The 16,806-nt window shown below is 34.0% G+C and overlaps 6 protein-coding genes across 8 annotated transcripts; 2 read left to right on the top strand and 4 right to left on the bottom strand.

The window, feature by feature from the left end:
• Window positions 1-164: 164 nt before the first annotated feature.
• On the bottom strand, window positions 165-3,798 carry LOC132194783 (uncharacterized). Its single transcript, XM_059616278.1, has 10 exons — window positions 3,499-3,798; window positions 3,341-3,445; window positions 3,153-3,289; window positions 2,613-2,949; window positions 1,865-1,902; window positions 1,778-1,813; window positions 1,133-1,256; window positions 978-1,072; window positions 897-921; window positions 165-837 (listed from the first exon to the last, which is right to left on the bottom strand). The coding sequence occupies exons 1-10, from the start codon at window positions 3,581-3,583 to the stop codon at window positions 779-781; spliced, it is 1,041 nt and encodes a 346-aa protein (XP_059472261.1). The 5' UTR covers window positions 3,584-3,798; the 3' UTR covers window positions 165-778.
• Window positions 3,799-4,089: 291 nt separating this feature from the next.
• On the bottom strand, window positions 4,090-5,512 carry LOC132194802 (uncharacterized). Its single transcript, XM_059616306.1, has 9 exons — window positions 5,313-5,512; window positions 5,152-5,258; window positions 4,921-5,092; window positions 4,847-4,869; window positions 4,752-4,787; window positions 4,558-4,696; window positions 4,410-4,501; window positions 4,316-4,349; window positions 4,090-4,262 (listed from the first exon to the last, which is right to left on the bottom strand). Exons 1-9 carry the CDS (start codon window positions 5,446-5,448, stop codon window positions 4,204-4,206), a joined length of 798 nt encoding a protein of 265 aa, XP_059472289.1. The 5' UTR covers window positions 5,449-5,512; the 3' UTR covers window positions 4,090-4,203.
• A 639-nt stretch (window positions 5,513-6,151) lies between these two features.
• On the bottom strand, window positions 6,152-8,217 carry LOC132194841 (uncharacterized). 2 transcript variants are annotated; one of them, XM_059616392.1, is made up of 9 exons: window positions 8,022-8,217; window positions 7,872-7,965; window positions 7,445-7,512; window positions 7,210-7,387; window positions 7,116-7,138; window positions 6,624-6,659; window positions 6,429-6,567; window positions 6,278-6,372; window positions 6,152-6,222 (listed from the first exon to the last, which is right to left on the bottom strand). In XM_059616392.1, the coding sequence occupies exons 3-9, from the start codon at window positions 7,499-7,501 to the stop codon at window positions 6,169-6,171; spliced, it is 582 nt and encodes a 193-aa protein (XP_059472375.1). In that variant the 5' UTR covers window positions 7,502-7,512; window positions 7,872-7,965; window positions 8,022-8,217; the 3' UTR covers window positions 6,152-6,168. The 2 variants fall into 2 exon arrangements, with proteins under 2 accessions (XP_059472375.1, XP_059472374.1); XM_059616391.1 differs by having other exon boundaries at window positions 8,026-8,217.
• Window positions 8,218-10,295: 2,078 nt separating this feature from the next.
• Window positions 10,296-13,887, top strand: LOC132194812 (arylsulfatase B). The gene is made up of 9 exons (XM_059616324.1): window positions 10,296-10,578; window positions 10,691-10,850; window positions 11,365-11,591; window positions 12,237-12,489; window positions 12,544-12,713; window positions 12,888-13,179; window positions 13,233-13,414; window positions 13,470-13,681; window positions 13,736-13,887. The coding sequence occupies exons 1-9, from the start codon at window positions 10,462-10,464 to the stop codon at window positions 13,800-13,802; spliced, it is 1,680 nt and encodes a 559-aa protein (XP_059472307.1). The 5' UTR covers window positions 10,296-10,461; the 3' UTR covers window positions 13,803-13,887.
• LOC132194813 (gamma-secretase subunit Aph-1) lies at window positions 13,858-15,423 on the bottom strand. 2 transcript variants are annotated; one of them, XM_059616327.1, is made up of 3 exons: window positions 15,320-15,423; window positions 14,743-15,083; window positions 13,858-14,681 (listed from the first exon to the last, which is right to left on the bottom strand). In XM_059616327.1, exons 2-3 carry the CDS (start codon window positions 15,061-15,063, stop codon window positions 14,250-14,252), a joined length of 753 nt encoding a protein of 250 aa, XP_059472310.1. In that variant the 5' UTR covers window positions 15,064-15,083; window positions 15,320-15,423; the 3' UTR covers window positions 13,858-14,249. The 2 variants fall into 2 exon arrangements, with proteins under 2 accessions (XP_059472310.1, XP_059472309.1); XM_059616326.1 differs by having other exon boundaries at window positions 13,862-14,681; window positions 15,193-15,352.
• LOC132194815 (uncharacterized) lies at window positions 15,406-16,600 on the top strand. Its single transcript, XM_059616328.1, has 5 exons — window positions 15,406-15,639; window positions 15,732-15,906; window positions 15,960-16,213; window positions 16,273-16,377; window positions 16,442-16,600. The coding sequence occupies exons 2-5, from the start codon at window positions 15,743-15,745 to the stop codon at window positions 16,498-16,500; spliced, it is 582 nt and encodes a 193-aa protein (XP_059472311.1). The 5' UTR covers window positions 15,406-15,639; window positions 15,732-15,742; the 3' UTR covers window positions 16,501-16,600.
• Window positions 16,601-16,806: the final 206 nt, after the last annotated feature.

Below are 16,806 nucleotides of genomic sequence, written 5' to 3'. Positions count from 1 at the left end.
TTTTTGTATTTTTTTCAATAAAAAATATAAAATTTTGCATTAAACCAAAATCAAGTTTATTTTACAAATTTTGTTTTTTCATCATACAAAATTATCTAAATAATGCAATAAATAAAGCAATGATAATTAATGAAAATGAAAAATTTCTGGTTTACTTGCTGTGTTCTGCAGGATAATCGTAATCGATAGCTTTTTCTTTCTCATCGTCTTACATTTTCTACACTGATATTAAAAAAAAAATATTCTTTTTAATACAAAGTCTTATACACTGAGACGAAATACGGATTTAATTTTTAAATTTTAAAAATATTCAACAATGTAAATTTTAATTTGTTTAAATCTTTAATTTCCACGTGCAATTATTTATTCTTATTTTACTCTATAAGCAAATAGGATTCGGAAATTTTTCCACTTCTGACTTTTCTCATTGCCTGATAAATAACTAAAATAAATTACACATTTTTATTAAATTTAAGTAAGCTGGAAAATGAAGCAAATATAAATTTACCATTTTCCTTACATTGTACAATTTTGAGTGAGACTTTTAACCTTCTGCGGACTTGGCTTTTACTTTGAATGTTTGCGCTGGAATTTCTTCTTTTTGAAGAAGCCAAGAAATTAATTTTAATTATGTAAAAATTGTAACTTATGTTTAATTTCATACACTATCGTAATTTATTTGAGAATATAAAAAGTTTGTACTCAGTTAGCAACGAGTCATGGATTTTTTGATTGATTTGAGATTGAAGTAATTTTTGGTGGTTTGATATCAGACGCATCACACGGCTAAAACATCACATTGTCGGAGAACGTTTGTGTTGGCCGTGCACAAAGAACCTGCATCATTAGATTAAATATTTTAATTTTGATCGATTGTTTTAAATAATAATTAATACCTGAATCCAAGAGGGAAGGACAGTTCTATTATGAAACAATAAAATAAAACTATTTTTGAACAAATGAAGAAAAAAAAGTACCGCGATGAGATATCTCTTGATGCAGCGCATTAACTTGATCGGAGCCACGAGGCAAACCTTTCGGTTTGCGTCCAAAACGTTCTCGATCATTCCTCCTGCAGAAATAAAATTCGAAACGGGTTATTAGAAAATCAAATGTCGTTTTGAGCGGGCACCTCCTGCGGTGACACTGGCACAGTCCGTTTTCGCGGACGCCAACAATGTACCCCAGGCGGTGGGCACCATGGCAGTCATTGCGGCGAACATTAAATCCACGTTCAGCGAGTTCTCCTGGGAAATCTGCAAGAAATTCGATGCAGACTTGAAAAATGGAATATCGAATCCGTTAAATTTGAAAAATCAATCATTCAGATATCATGGTTAAAATAAATTTCCAATAAAATATTTTTGTCACAATGAAAAAGGAATAGATTTATTAAATCAACAAAAAGCAATATTTTGTTAATTACCAATATTATTGTGTTAAATTATTGCTTTTCTTAATTTTAATTCATTTTTTACTCATTTGACTTGATTTGTGAAGAATAAACAACAATAACAGTAATAATTTGTTGGTAAAATTTCTATGCTCTGATTGTGAGTTCAAAGCTGTCAATAAATTATATAATCAAATGAACATTAATTTTGCAAAATAAATATTCAAGTTCTTTCAACAATTATATTTAAATAATATCAAATTTTGTAAAATTTTTCGTCTTAGATTTCATAGAATTAGTTAGCAACAGTTTTAGATTTTGAATAATTTCAGATTTTTATTAAATTAATATGATTGGTAAAAAAAATTATCAAAATTATGTTACCCATTTGAGAGTCCGAAACATGCAGTCCACCATGCACTACACACGTATCATGAAAGATGGAAAATAAAAAAAAACGGCATTTCTTACTATTTGTCTTGTGGATGTTTTGCGACCAATGATGGCAGCTGAAATCAGAGCATTTTTTTTTGTGTGAGTGTAAAACGACGTGTTTTTTTGCAGACGCGAGGGGCAACACGTGCGATCTAGCACACTTGAGCCGCGGCGGCGTATGTTCTCTGTAATAGCCCCCTGGGTGAAGGAGCGAAATCTTTTATAGTCAACGGAGAGAGACGGTTTGCGCGGCACGGGACCGCAAAATAATAAAAGTGCGTGCTTTCCCATTTTTCGGGCAAAAATATCATCGATTGGCGTTTGCCGTTTGTGCGACGTGATGGGAATGCCGAGGTGCTGAGTGAGAAGTGCCGCTCAAAAATCTGCAGATGTTCTGCTCAAAAATTGCACCCTGGAGAATTTCAGCTGCTTCGATTCGAGTTGCAATCAAAACATTCAATATTTCTGTTTGCGAGACATAAAAGGTCAAAAAATTTATATTTTATTACTGTAAAAAAGTGTGTGATTTTAACTCCTATGGCAATAAAAGCTATAATTTGGAGTAATTAATTAAGCGAATTTTTTCATTATGGGTGCAAGTTGGAAAAATCAGCTATTTAAAAAAAAATTAATTGACAGCTAACACGATATTTTGCCAGAAAAAGGACTAAAATATAGCTTTTATTGTTTTCCAACTTAAGTTTCTATTTGCATTCTTGATTGAACCATTTTCTTTAAACACAGAAAGAATTAATTATCACATAAGAATTTCAAATTTTATTACCCTGTAGATTCGTTTGTGCTTGAGCTCTTTGACTGGCCCTGTTCGCCGAGTACCTCCTCTGCGGCACCTGAATAATTCGCACCGGTGACCACCGGAAGTAATAGGAAGGAGCCCCATGGGGACCAGGCCGTCCTTGGCTCTCGTTTTTCTCCTCGGCAAATTGCTCAGGATCGTAATAATCGTACTCAACGCCTTGGTCGTAGCCGAGTTCAATTTCAGATTGGCTCAGATTCTTGCTCGACGATTCATTTGCAGAGCGCGCGAAACGGCGCCGATTGCAGTTCTGCAATTCCGACTCTTTTAAAAAGACCGGCGTCGGGCAACAAGGATCGACTTTCTAGAAAAATATTAAAAATAGAGACTTTATACAAAAATAATAATAATAATAATTTTAGATTGATCCACATTGAGTGCGATCCAAAAGCTCTAAACGGCCAAATTTAACCTAACATGCAATTTAAATGGTGGAATAAATTATCCAGAACCATCGTCCTGATTATTATAAATAACTATTATTTTTAAATATAATAATAATAATACCTTAAATAAATCCGCAGTGCAGACGAAGCCTGGAATTACCGGTATTGTCGACGGCGACTGTCTTTTTTCTCTAGCTAATAAACCCAGCAGAGTTTTAATTATTGTGCTATTCACTTCAGTTTTTTCCTTCGAAATAACTAATTATTTATGAATTTTTTAATATGATTTTCATTTGAACAAAACAAAACCTCTATCGATAAACGGATTTTCTTCGCCCTCCTCATCTGTGTAAAATTCCAAATTGTCTCTGAAGTCCTCAAAGTTTTCTTCCAAAAGAACGTCAACTTTGTAAACTGCCAAATTTGACAGCATTAAAAACAAATCATGAATGTTTTATTTCGCTCACTTATGTACTCGCTTAGCAGGTAAACGACCGTCAGGAGTCCAAATGAAGCAAACAACCAGCGGTACTTGATCTTTTCCTCGGCCATGTTTAAAAAAAAAATTCACTTGCAATCGGTCGCGCCACTCATTTCCGAAAAAACCAAGGCTGCTCGAAAGGCATTGTTGTTTAAACAGAATTGAAGTCCTGTAGCTGAAAAGTAGGCGCGTAGATCGAAAGTAGGACGGTCGCAAAATGTGGCGAGAGGACACATGGCAAGGGCGATTCACTCATATATTGGACGTCACATCCGTCAATGATGAATACAAAACATTGAGAATTTCATGCTCATAAACAAATTCAAATTTATTTTATTTTTTTTTTTATAAATTCGTCACAAATAAAGTCGGAACCGGTTGAACATGAAAAATAAAGAGAGATTGGAATATGTGTATATAATAATTAGTTGATTATATTAAACTAGATCAAACCACTGTAATTTAAAAATTAAATATGCAGGATTAACTAATAAAAAAATCATAATTTTGTAGGAGAAAACACTTCTTTATTTTATTTATGTAATTAAATGTATTTTATAAACATCAAGCACACTGCACAGCTCACTTGTTTGTAACTTATACAATCAGTAAAAAATTGTTATTTACTAAGGTTAAAAAGTTAAAAATATAGGTAAACAATTTGAATAAATTATTTTTATGTTTTCTTTAATTAAAGCGAGTAAGGATCACATTGGCGCAAAAAGTTTCTGTCCAAGTCACATTGCTGGTCTGAAAGTAAATGAAATTTGCACATACAATTTATAATTTTTATTTAAATTTACTTTGAGCGACAATTCCAGGACAGTAATTGTAAGCCTAATAATTACAGATATAAATATAATTTAAATTTAAAAGACCAGAATAATTAATTTTTACCAAAATCATGGATCTTTTGATGCACCTTAGCAATCTAAACGGCGCGATCATGCACTTTTGTCCGTACATATTAGTCACGTTTGCAGTGAAATCTGAAATAGTTTTATTAAAATTTACATGTCTGTTTATCTAAAAGAAATTAATTAACCTCCAAATGCATTAGACATTCCACTGCATTCTGTTCGGATGTACTGAGTGATCAATAGATTTTGCCATGGCCCGGGCGGAGTCAAAATTTGCATTGTTGAGTACATCAAGTTCTCGTCGACGAAGTTTTCAGGAGTGAGCTGATAATGATTATTTGAGTTATTTAAACGTTTTTGAATAAATTTTAGTCCCTACCCATCTCTGTTGTTTGAAAATACAGTGGACCTTGCACTGAAATCATCAAAATTAATTCTTTTTATCATATTTTTAATCCATTAGAATAGCCTTACAATGTCCTCGATTTTAGATTTGACTAAAACTTTTAAGTTATTTTAAACGTATCATTTTTTAACAATTAGTTTACTTGAAGAATTTTTAGGTGACGATACCAAGAAGTTTTTCCTAAGCCTCAATTGCACAGGACGAATACCTTTCCTCGGGCCTTTCGGTAAAGCAGAAACCAAATTTCGACCAGTGCATTTATTCAAAACGTCCACCGGATAAAGTGTAGGAAGTTTGCAACATTTATCCATTCTCTTGAATTTATAAATTTATATTTTAAAGTGAAAATAAATTTATAAATAAATTTCAATACTCGGTACAATTCCGTGGGACAATTGTAGCCATAAGCAGGCGGTGTTGCTTGCGTTGGAGCGGCCGTGCTGTCTTGACGCTTAAGACGATGATGCTTTTCATCCTCAGCTACAATTTTCAAAGAAGAAAAATATGAACAAAGATTTGCTGTTTAAATCTCACCAAGCAATTTTTCCAGCTCGGAATCACGAGATTTGAAAATGTTCAGCAACGAGTCGATTAAATTTGCTTGCACGAAATGCAAAACGAAAAGAAACACGAAAATATTTCCGAAAACAAATCTGCTGTTGGACTTCATGTTGGTTCGATGGTGCAGCCGTCAGATGTGATATGGACGGACTATCACATCGGAAGTGAAGCAGAACTATGAAGGTTGAAAGACCTGACGGGGAAATAATGTCGAAGGACATGGTCAAATTGAAGCGTCAAATTTTTAATTAGGCCAAGAACTTTTTTGCACCAAGGGCAGCAGGACCCAGGATATGTGTGCTCATTATTTGACCCGTTTTGCTTTCTGGAACCATCCTAATAAGTTTTTTTTAACAGGCCAAATATTGCTTAGTTTGAATTGAAAATTTTTACTTAAAATCGCATATTTCAGACAAGAAAAAATGCCGAAATTAATTAAACTACATCTCAAAACTCGCTATTTGTAAAATCCCAAAAGTTTTAATGAAAGAAATAACACCCCAATGATTTTTTTCCCAAAAATTACTCATTTCAGCCGAAAATAACGAACAATTTTTTGCAATCATCATAAAAAAAATGTTATAAAATACCAAATGTTGTAATATTTCGTTCAAAGCAGTTCATATTAAATTTTATTTCCTTTTTTCAAGCATATGTCACTTTTTTAGGACACTGGTGGATAAATATTAAATGAGAGATTTTCATTATATTTTATTTCAAATAATTTTTATTTCAACCAAGTCTGAAAACTTGAATTGATCTAACCATGTAGTTACACTTTTGTGCTGCAGGAATAAATACAAATTATTAAAATAATTTCATTGTAAACTTATAATTTAAAAAAGTTAAATTTCTTACTAGAGTTATACACTTCAGAGCACCTCTTCAAAAAATATTCACAGTTAAAATAAATTAATCCTATTTCAAATTTAAATTACCTTTGCCATTAACCGTTTTACGCAGGTCATTAAAACAGTAGGCCTTGAAAAGCAGATTCTACCACTGTCAGTTGTGATTTGCAAAGGAGTTCCCTCTAATAATTTAATTTAAATAATTAATTTAATAAATTTATTAATTGCAAAATCTAACTTGATGCAGGATCCATGCATTTGAGGAATGAGTCCTGAGTGACATTTTGCCACAGGTCGCTCTTCACATTGAGCTTGGACAGTTCAGTCATGAATACTTTGTTGCTCTCGTCAAAATTTAGAGTTCCGTTGTCATTAACCTGGTATGTTAAATTTAAAATTTATCAATTAATTAAACAGTTATCATCAATTTTACTAGTTTCAACTGTCGAAAAACACAATCTGAGTAGCACTGTGGATAATGCATGAAGATATTAAGAATAATAAATATTAGGGGAATATTTTATTTTAAGATGATTGTAATTTTTATTGAAATAAAATTTATAATTGTAATAATATTATTTGTGGTTCTGATCCATGAGGCAACAGGTCAAAGGAATGTTATCAGTAGAATTTAGAGATAATATGCAGTCTATTTATTACAAACAAATTTAATTTAATTATTTATTCAATTTTTATTTTTTATAAAAAATTTGAACGTCAAATTGGAGGAATAATAACAACTATTAATAATAAAAAATTTAATTTAATTTATAAATAAAATGACCAATTTTTATGAAGAATCAGACCCACTTACAAATTATCAGCCATAAATTTCTTTTTAATCCGTTAATTTTTGTAATATTACATGTTATTTCATTCATTTTTTGTATCATCTTTGGTATTATCTCGTTTGCTAAAATATTACCATGGCCTGTACGCCAAACGTCTCTGCAGAGTTGTTCATGAGGCAACGTCATTATTCATTGAGCGAGTAGAGATAAATTGTCTAGGTCACTTACGCACACCACGTCTGTACCTCCGGCCGCCGAAAAGTCTCTGGAGAGCTCCGAACAGGCCGATGCCGTCGTCTATTTGTCTGGGCTGAGGCACCGCGGCTGTGTACGCGTCCGACCCCGAGCACGCTTGCAGACTCGACTTTGGCAATATTTGTGGCACCACACAGCAATTTTTCACCCCCTAATTAAATTGTGGCAGTTCTTATTGAAAAAGGCCACATGTGTTTATTTGCCTGACCTGCAACTGCCGCGCGAATTGGCTCAAGTAATCCACTGCGCGTTTCACTCTGTACATTTCAGTCTCGTCTAAAAAGTATAACAAAATTATGAAAAAAATCTTTTTATTGTTTATTCATTAGTTAAAGTGTGAATTTTGGTTCATGCATAATTTATCAAAAACAAATATAAAATAACTATAAGAAATTTAGTCGGCAAAATAATAAATCATAATTTTGAACAAAATAAAATTATATTTTATCATAATTTTTTTAATTAAAAATAGCTATGGTGCCTTTTTGTGCAACAATTCCGTGTTTTCCTATAAAAAAAAATTGTATTATGTAAATTTTATAACGATTTTGACAAAAAAAAAAAATGAAATAAAAACCACAATTTGAAACAATTTTTATTTTAATTTTTTGTTAATTGCAAATAAAATTTTATACCTTCAAATTCTGAAGTATTTAAGTGCGTTTCTAATGACCAGTCAATATTCTCGTGACGCTGAAACGTCACCAAAGTGATCAATGAAAGTGGTAACTAGGAAAAAATATTAGATTTTTATATTAATTCAATGTTAATTATAACGTACGTACTCACAATAATGCTAATTAAGATCACCAGTAAAATCCTTTCGATCGTATCCCCATTAATTGACATTATCAGCCGAGGTCGGATTAAACTAATCTCTATTTATAAAGTAGAATTCCTCTGCTTGAAAATTGCAGCAAACAAATCGAACTGCATATCGACGGAGCAGAATAACGTTTTCACTACTTTCAAGCCAGCATTAGTTTTGACGCTGCGAGCCACGGTTTTACATTATAGGCAGGAAATGGCGCTGCGTCAAATCAGTTGAATGTTTTGCCTGATCAACAGCAGTGAAATTCAAGAAATAATTTTTGAATTTATTAAAAAAATTCATTGCAAATTACGAAAATATAAATTTGTATTTTTTTACATTATTTTAATTCTGACAGTAAGTTTACAGGTAAAATTGCGAGATTTTTAAAAACAAAAAACTATTCTCACTAAGGCTTTTCGTTGAAAAAGTAATGTTTATTTAATTCGTTTATGAAACTTTTTTTACATTTCTCACTTCTTGCATGTTCTTCTTTTGGTAAATTTCAAAGTTTGGTTAAATTTTTAAAATGGGTCTTCTTTAATATAATTTCTCTAAAATTCAGCGCAGAGTTAAATATAAGAACAACAATAAAACCTCTCATTTCACATTTTACTCTATTATGGAATTTGAGAAACTTTAAAAGGCTTTTTATGCTTTATGAAAATTGCGTTACAACATTTTAAACTAAATTTTTTTAGTTGACATATCGCCGAAAAATACATTTTTCACCAGTATATAAAAAATCCAGCGAAATCGACCTTCCAGAATTTTCCTGATTGAAATACATAAAACCGACGAGTTTAAAACTTTTTCACTCAAATCCCTTTACAAGTTACAAGCCACGTGGGTCAACTTGCAAACTTCAGCAAATTTTATTAAAGTGGTTGTCACGCGCCTGATGGAATTTTTATTTATCGCGCACTACAATTTCATCCTCCGAACGTACGTTTGCGCGCGTAGCCAAAACATACATGCATAGATCGTTTAGTCGATGCGGAGCAATAAAAGCAAACAGCCTCCCGTATGATGTTTGCGTCGCGAATAAATGAACTCGGGACGACGCATTTGATATGCAGAGAAGTTTGTGAAAAGCGGCCGAGAGTTGATTTTTGGCAAGAGCGCGCAGATTGGATTTTATGCTCTGGCGCTTGATCGCTGAATTCGATTAGCGATCGCAAACAGACATGACACTCCTAAAATGAGTTTGGCCTACTATTGCAAATAAAATTGACTTTTGTGCACATTGAGTGGCATTTGAACTCATAACGTTTTGGTAAAAAAAGAAACCTTGAAAAATCAGCGATACATTTGTTCTTGGTGCCGGAAATCATCAGTTATATAATTTATTTCTAAGCATGGAATTCCAATTATTTATTAAGAATTTCTGCAGTTTTACTTCTTTTTCAATTTCGCATGAATTAATTTATCAACTTCACTTTTGCAAGAAACTGCAAAATTAATAAAATTTAAAAAAAAAATAGCTCTATAATAAATAGAGCCCGTAACTAGCATTAAAATCATTAAATATACCAGATTAAAGAAACATAAAGGAGAATTTTAACGAACTATTATAAAAATTTTTGAAATAATTAGAAATTAGTAATTTTGAAACAATTTCAAACTAATCTTGAACATAAATTACAAATTTTTTTTTCGATTTAACTTAAATTAATTTAATGTAGAAATTAGTTTCAGGTTTGTAAATAAAACATCTTGTTATTCTTTATAAAATCATACTTTATTATCCGAAAGTCTAACTAAGTTTCTTTGACGTTTTACTACAAAATTTATCAAAAATCAGATTTATTAAAACATTTACAACTTTTAATTCCCGTTTTGTCTTGATTTTATGTTGAAGTTAAAAAATAAACCTATAATCATTTTTATATTAAGAGAAAATTCTTTTTAAAATGCAGAATGAATAATTTTGACAAAACTTAATCCAATGAAGTTTTGGTTCAATAAAAAGATTTAGCTTGATCTCTTTTTTTAAAGCTTGCATGTATTAAGCCATTTTTTTTTGCATGGAGGTAGGCGAGTGAAAGTAAAGAGAGTAAGCAAAGCAGTTTTTACTTTTGTTTTCAAACGTGCAAAATTTAAAAGAACCGACAGAGTGAGATAAGTTTGCCCTCATTAGAGGAACTCGGTGACACACTTGATAAAACCCATGGCACGGCGAGTTGTTATGTTTTCGCGAAAGTGTTCGAGGCCCTGCATCTTGGCGGATTCACATGAGGAAGGGGTAAATTGTGACCCTATCAGTCCAGAGTTATCACAACGCATAAAATAAAAAGATATCGTTCTTCCGGCCCCCTTCGATAATTCCACGAGTGCAGGAGTTGAACGGAATTATATTAAAACTAGGGTCGACACATTGAGCCAGTCAGTCTTCTCCGATCAGCAGGACGAACATGACGTTTTTATTTTTGTTGCCGCTGCTCTTGTCGCTCGGGTTTTTCGGCCAAAGCGCTGCAGAGACGAACAGCGAGAAGAAGCCCAACATCATTTTCATAATTGCTGATGACCTGGTGAGATACAAAGCTAATCCCTCGAGCATTTCAATGTTTACTCATTATTATCCGATATTCCGATCGCTGTGGAAAAAAAGTGTTAAATTCAAATCGATCAAAATCGGTGCAGGGCTGGAACGACGTCGGCTTTCACGGCTCCAATCAGATTCCGACGCCCAACATCGACGCGTTGGCCTATTCAGGGGTCATCTTGAACAATTACTATGTCATGCCTGTCTGCACACCCTCCAGAAGTGCTCTCATGACTGGCAAGCATCCAATTCACACAGGCAAGGATGATGTTATTTCGCATGGCCCGAATTGAAAAGATTGTGCCACTTGAATTTTGTCAATCACTCAATGAAGTCTGACGAGTCTCGTCAACTATATATTCGGAGGGATTTTATTGACAATTTTTTTTTCATTAATGCGGAGGTCATTTTCCATTTCCAATGAATCTTTGTAGGATAATCTTTGGTTAATCTTGGAAAATGATTGATTATTTGAAAAAAGCTTTGAATTTGGATTTTTTTCTATTATTTGTTTTTCTACTAAAAATCTGGCAAATTAAAATAATAATCACTGCGGTGGTTCTGGTCGTCCAGATATTGGAAGTTTTAACAAAATCTTTGCCCTTTTATCAATTGAGTTTTTTTAAACTTTTTTTTTAATTGGAAACAAATAACAATAAAATTGACTTGGAATCACCGCAGTAAAGCTGGATAGTTAAATTTACATATTGACCTTTTTGAACCATTTTTACCTGATAAGCTACCTTAAAATTATTTAAAATTTTGTATGCAGGAATGCAGCACAGGGTGATTTTCGCCAACGAGCCGTACGGTTTGCCATTGGAGGAGAAACTCTTGCCTGAGTATTTGCGCGAGCAAGGCTACAAAAACCACATTGTGGGCAAGTGGCACTTGGGTCACTTCCAAAAAGAGTACACGCCGCTGCACCGAGGGTTCGATTCCCATTTTGGGTACTGGTCTGGACACCAGGACTATTACGACCATACTGCTCAAGAGAGCGTAAGAAATTGGATAAAATTACTCACAATTGATTAAATTCAGAATGCGTAATAGACCAATAAAAGTAATGCAAGGCCAGTAAACACCTGCATGCAATTAGGTCGATATTCCTTAATTGATTCAAATAAAAATATTTAATTCACATTAAACTAAACTTAGTATTAAGAGCAGATGCATATAAATATTCTATGAAACTAAACAAATGCATTAAATTATAATGTAATTTGTTATATTATTTTTATATTTCATTATTTTACTAAAAAAAATTAATAATAAATAAACTAATAAATAAATTATATTATTGAAAAAATATTAATTTCCTAGTTTTTTTATTGTTTTAAAAATTGGCATTAACTTTTACATTTCTTTTGAATTTAAAATTAGCTTATTAAACTTTTAATTATTTTTTATTTAAATTAAGCTAATTAAATTAAGAATATATAAAAGCTAACCAACTATTATAATAGCTATATTACAATTTTAACATTTTTTTTTTTAAATTCACTTTTTATTCTGTGACGAACACAAATAACTTTAATAACGGACGTCGCAATTCATATCTTTTAATTTTACAAAGAAAATAATAAAGACTTTGATTGATCAAATGCCCTTGGCGAAATTGACAAGACAAAAAACTAATTTCAGCTATATTATTGGGGTTACGACATGCGTCGGGGGATGAATGTGTCATACGACAGCAGAGGCAAGTACACAACCACCCTGTTGACGGAAGAGGCTGTCAAAGTTGTGCACCACCACAACACTTCCGAGCCGCTGTTCCTCTACCTGTCTCACTTGGCCACACACTCGGCTAACCCTTACTTGCCCTTACAAGCGCCCGATGACGTTGTGAAAAAATTCAGTTACATCGAGGACAAAAACCGAAGAATATTCGCAGGTGCGATATTTTTTTTATTATTCAAAGTGATATTGAATTTTGTTTATAAAAAAGCCATGCTCTCCCTGCTGGATGAATCAGTGGGCGAGGTGACGAAGGCGTTGAATGAAAAAAACATGCTCAACGACTCGATAATTATTTTCACGACCGACAATGGTGGGCCTGCCGGCGGATTCAATTTGAACGCGGCCAGCAACTGGCCCCTCAGAGGAGTCAAAGATTCGGTGAGAATAAATTGTATTTTAAATTGTTATTGATTTATATTATTAAGAAAATGATAAAAAAATCAATTAAGTAGCTAATTTCAATTGTTAAAATGCAATTACATTGTTAATTAATATATATTTTTTTTAAATATTTAATTTTAATTTTTCAAAATATCAAATCTTGTTTATCAGCTCTGGGAAGGAGGAGTTCGCGGTGCTGCCCTGATTTGGAGTCCGTTAATAAAAAACACGCCGCGCGTTTCGCACCAACTAATGCACATTCAAGACTGGTTGCCTACTTTGCTGAGCGCCATTGGCGATAAAGGCGCAGTTTCTGATGAAATTGACGGTCAAGACGTTTGGGAGGCCATCAATGACCCTGAGAAGGGCACTTACGACGACCTGCTTCTCGTCATAGACAATCAGAGAAACCTCTCTGCCTTAATTAAACGGAAAGATGAGGAAATGTGGAAACTGTCGCAAGGTTAGATTTTTGATAAAATCTATCAATTTTTTTTTTTTTAAATTTTGGCGCAGGAACGATAATGGATGGTAAATTTGACAAGAGAATCGGACCTGACGGCAGAGATTACAAATACGACTGGGAAGGTTTGAAAAATGGCTTTGTGGCTCAAGCCATTAAAAAAACTAAATGCGCTCTGCCTACTATCAAAAACATCGAAACAATGAGACAGAAATCCCAAATCTATTGTTCAAAAGTATAAGTCAATAATTTAAATCATTTGGGAATCTCAAATTTTAATTGAATTGCAGAAAAATAATCTAAATGTGTCCGAGAGTCGAAGGTGTCGCCCAGAATGGGGAGAAATTTGCTTATTCAATTTAGACGACGACCCGTGCGAATTGAATAATTTGGCCAAGGAGCAGCCAAACATTGTCAAGGAGATGTTGGAGTTGCTCCAAAAATTCAACGACACTCTTGTTCCTCCAAGAAACCAACCTCGCGACCCAGCCAGCAACCCAAAGTAAAATTTAATTGATCTGTGAATTTTATGCAAATGGTTATATAAATTTTTAAGGTGCTGGGACAACGTTTGGCTCAATTGGATGGACTATCCAAAACCAATCGCATGCCAATCTCAATGAAAATAAACTGCTAAATGTAATGGACAGGTTTATAAGTTTTTATACTAAATTGTAATAAAAAGTTGGAGATTTTTATTATACATAAATAATGATAATTTATTTTTACAAAAAATCCATTCGTCATTCATGCTTTTATCACTTCAAATTTGCAATCATTACACAATAAAAGTTACACCATTTTTAATTACTGTCATCGGGAATGGAAATTTGGAAATAATTTATAAATAAGTAGAGGACCTTTAAATGTTATTCAGTCTTCAGGATCTTGCCACTCGAAACGAAGGGCAAAAATCCAAGGACTAAAATTAATATTGGCTTCGGAATGAAACATCTGAACTTGTAAAACATCGACGAGAACAACGATTCTCTAAAAAAGTAAAAAAAAGGTTGACTCACTTAAGCTGGTCTTGTTCGAATCAGTTTAGACAAAATAGGAGAAGACCAAGCTCAGTTGGCAGTCACGTTGATGGTGGTTGCCGGCCGCCACATGAGGCCTCTCTTGAGACTGTTCAGCGAGCCGCCGGCCACTTTGAAGGTGATGATAGTGGTGACGATCAAAATCAAGTAAATTCCAACCAGGGTGAGCACGTAGTGCTGGTTCTGGTTGAGCAGGGTGATGCAGGAGGTGACCAGATGGGCCGCAACCACAAAGACCACCTGCCAGATGACCTTGTGGTCCAGGGCGGAGAAGAAGATGACACCCCAGAAGGTGTGAAGCAAGATGAAGCACAGGGTGGTGGCCGCCGAGATGACCAAAAAGTATTCCGAGCCGTCGTACAGGTCCATCGTGCCTGGACCTGTGGCGTCGGCCAAGACGTCGACCAACGAAAAGGCTCCACTCATCAAACCAAAGCCAAGCCCGGAGACGTAGGCTAGCACCTGAGGATTTAATTTAAATTTAATTATTTACATAAAAGAAAAAAATTGACGAAAAGCTTGCCTGTCGATTATTTGTGACGTGCGTCTCCTCTTCGGACACCCTTCTGAGGCCAAACTCGGCCTTTCTCAGGAGCATGTAGAACAGGAGTCGGAACAGTTCTTGGAAAAACACCGAGAACACCAGACCAAAGACGAGCACCGTCCGCAGGGGTATCACCACAAACCACAGAATGGATGACAGGAGCAGAGAGACGAGCCAGAAAAAGGCGCTGGCGATCATGATGATGATTCTGATCGGATCTTTGGCGATGGTGATGGCGAACATGGCCAGCGGAGGTCCAAACGCCAGGAAGGAACACCCGAAAAATTCCATCACCGTCATCTTGAAGGTATTTTGCGTGTCTGCAATGGTACATAAATATTAATTTTAATCCGGTTAATTTGTTCTGGAGTTTGTTGATGCGATTCATAGAAATGTAGCAATCAGCAAATTGAGAAAATTTCGGCTCACCTTCCGAAGGAATTGGACAGATAATTATTGTAATCTATTAATTACGGATTAAAATCTGTAAAATTTACAAACTTCTGCAAATTGATAATGGAGAAATTTCCACCTTTTCTCATAAATTTTATCTTGCCTTTTTCGGTGTTTGTATTAAAGTTTTCTTCTCCTCCCCGCAGGTGGCAGCACGTGCGATTTGCAAAATGATAACAAAGGGGCGTGGCTATAATCTTGTTTAGCAAAGCCGGTGGTTTAGTGAATGTCAAACTTTGTAATTAAAATTCGTAAAATTCCGTCGTTAGATATTACATAGATTTGCGGGGATGACAAAAAATTGTCTCGAGTTTATTTGAGAACGTTTTATGTAAATCGTTCCTTCGTCGTTTCGAGAAAATTTTAAAAACCTAATCGATAATGTGATTGAGATTTTTGCCTTGCAGCTAACATTTTAAACTGGTTTGTTTAATGAAAAAAAAATATATTATAATTATATATTTTTAATTTATTAAATCCTTTTTGTGACTAGTTTTTATTTTAAAACTTTCCAGAGAAACTAACAATGAAGCAGCGAAGACGATGGATGCGAATGCAGTACGTCTTCTTTGGGGTCGTCGCTCTTGGAATCGCCTTCATCCTCTGGCAGTTTGTGGGCGCTCACTACATTGCCCAGCAAGAAGTGCTTAGCCACGCAAAGATCGTCTATCAGAACACACTCCAAGAAGAGTAAAATGGCAAATTCAATAATACAATTTAAACAAAAGTTTGTCTCATTTCAGAGCTCTGCAAAATTTTGCCATTCAAAAGAAAATTAACCTGCTGCGTGGATCTCGAGTTCAAGACATTATGCACTACAGACCTGACAAAGACGGCAAATTCAAATGCATCGAGTCTGGCTTGCTCATTGATTTCATAAAAGTAAATGACGACTATTGCGACTGTCCGAGAGACGGAAGTGACGAGCCGGGAACCAGCGCGTGCAGTGAAAATGGCAGATTTTTTTGCACGTTCAACCAAAGAGCGTCCAAACCTGGTAATTTATTATTCTTTTCAAAAAATGGAATTTTGACTGAAAAAATTAATAATCATAAGATGTATGGGTGCCTTCGGGTCGAGTTAACGATGGAATATGTGATTGCTGTGATGGTTCTGACGAATGGCAAAACAAAACTGTTTTGCCCCGACTGAAATTATCAGGTACATTTTTAAAAGGCTTGCTTTGTCACGAATTATGAATTTATTCCTAACTTTTATTTTGTAGAAAGTGACCAGCAGAAGTTTCATGTATATCAAACACCGTGCGCCTTCAGGTGTTTCTAGTTATCACACCAATTTTTTCTTTTATATTGTGAGATTCAAATTTTAATAAATCTAAATCCCACCAATCCACTACAATTAAAAAATCTGCAGTTCTTATTTGCTTTTTTATTTGTAATGATGATTTAAGGTTTAGAAAATATGAATTGCATTACCCTATTTTTTTAGAGCACCTGAATACTGAAAATAATTTTAGTATAATATTTATTAGAATAATAGTAATTTATTTTGTATCTATAAAATAAGCGCTATAGTTATGGCCAGCATGTATTTTTATTTATGGGAAATGTTCACAGTTCACAATATTTT

Source organism: Neocloeon triangulifer, unplaced genomic scaffold, assembly GCF_031216515.1.
Source record: "Neocloeon triangulifer isolate White Clay Creek 2 clone unplaced genomic scaffold, ASM3121651v1 ptg000008l, whole genome shotgun sequence".
Classification (NCBI taxonomy): Eukaryota; Metazoa; Arthropoda; class Insecta; order Ephemeroptera; family Baetidae; genus Neocloeon; species Neocloeon triangulifer.
This window is presented reverse-complemented; position numbering and strand designations above follow the sequence as displayed.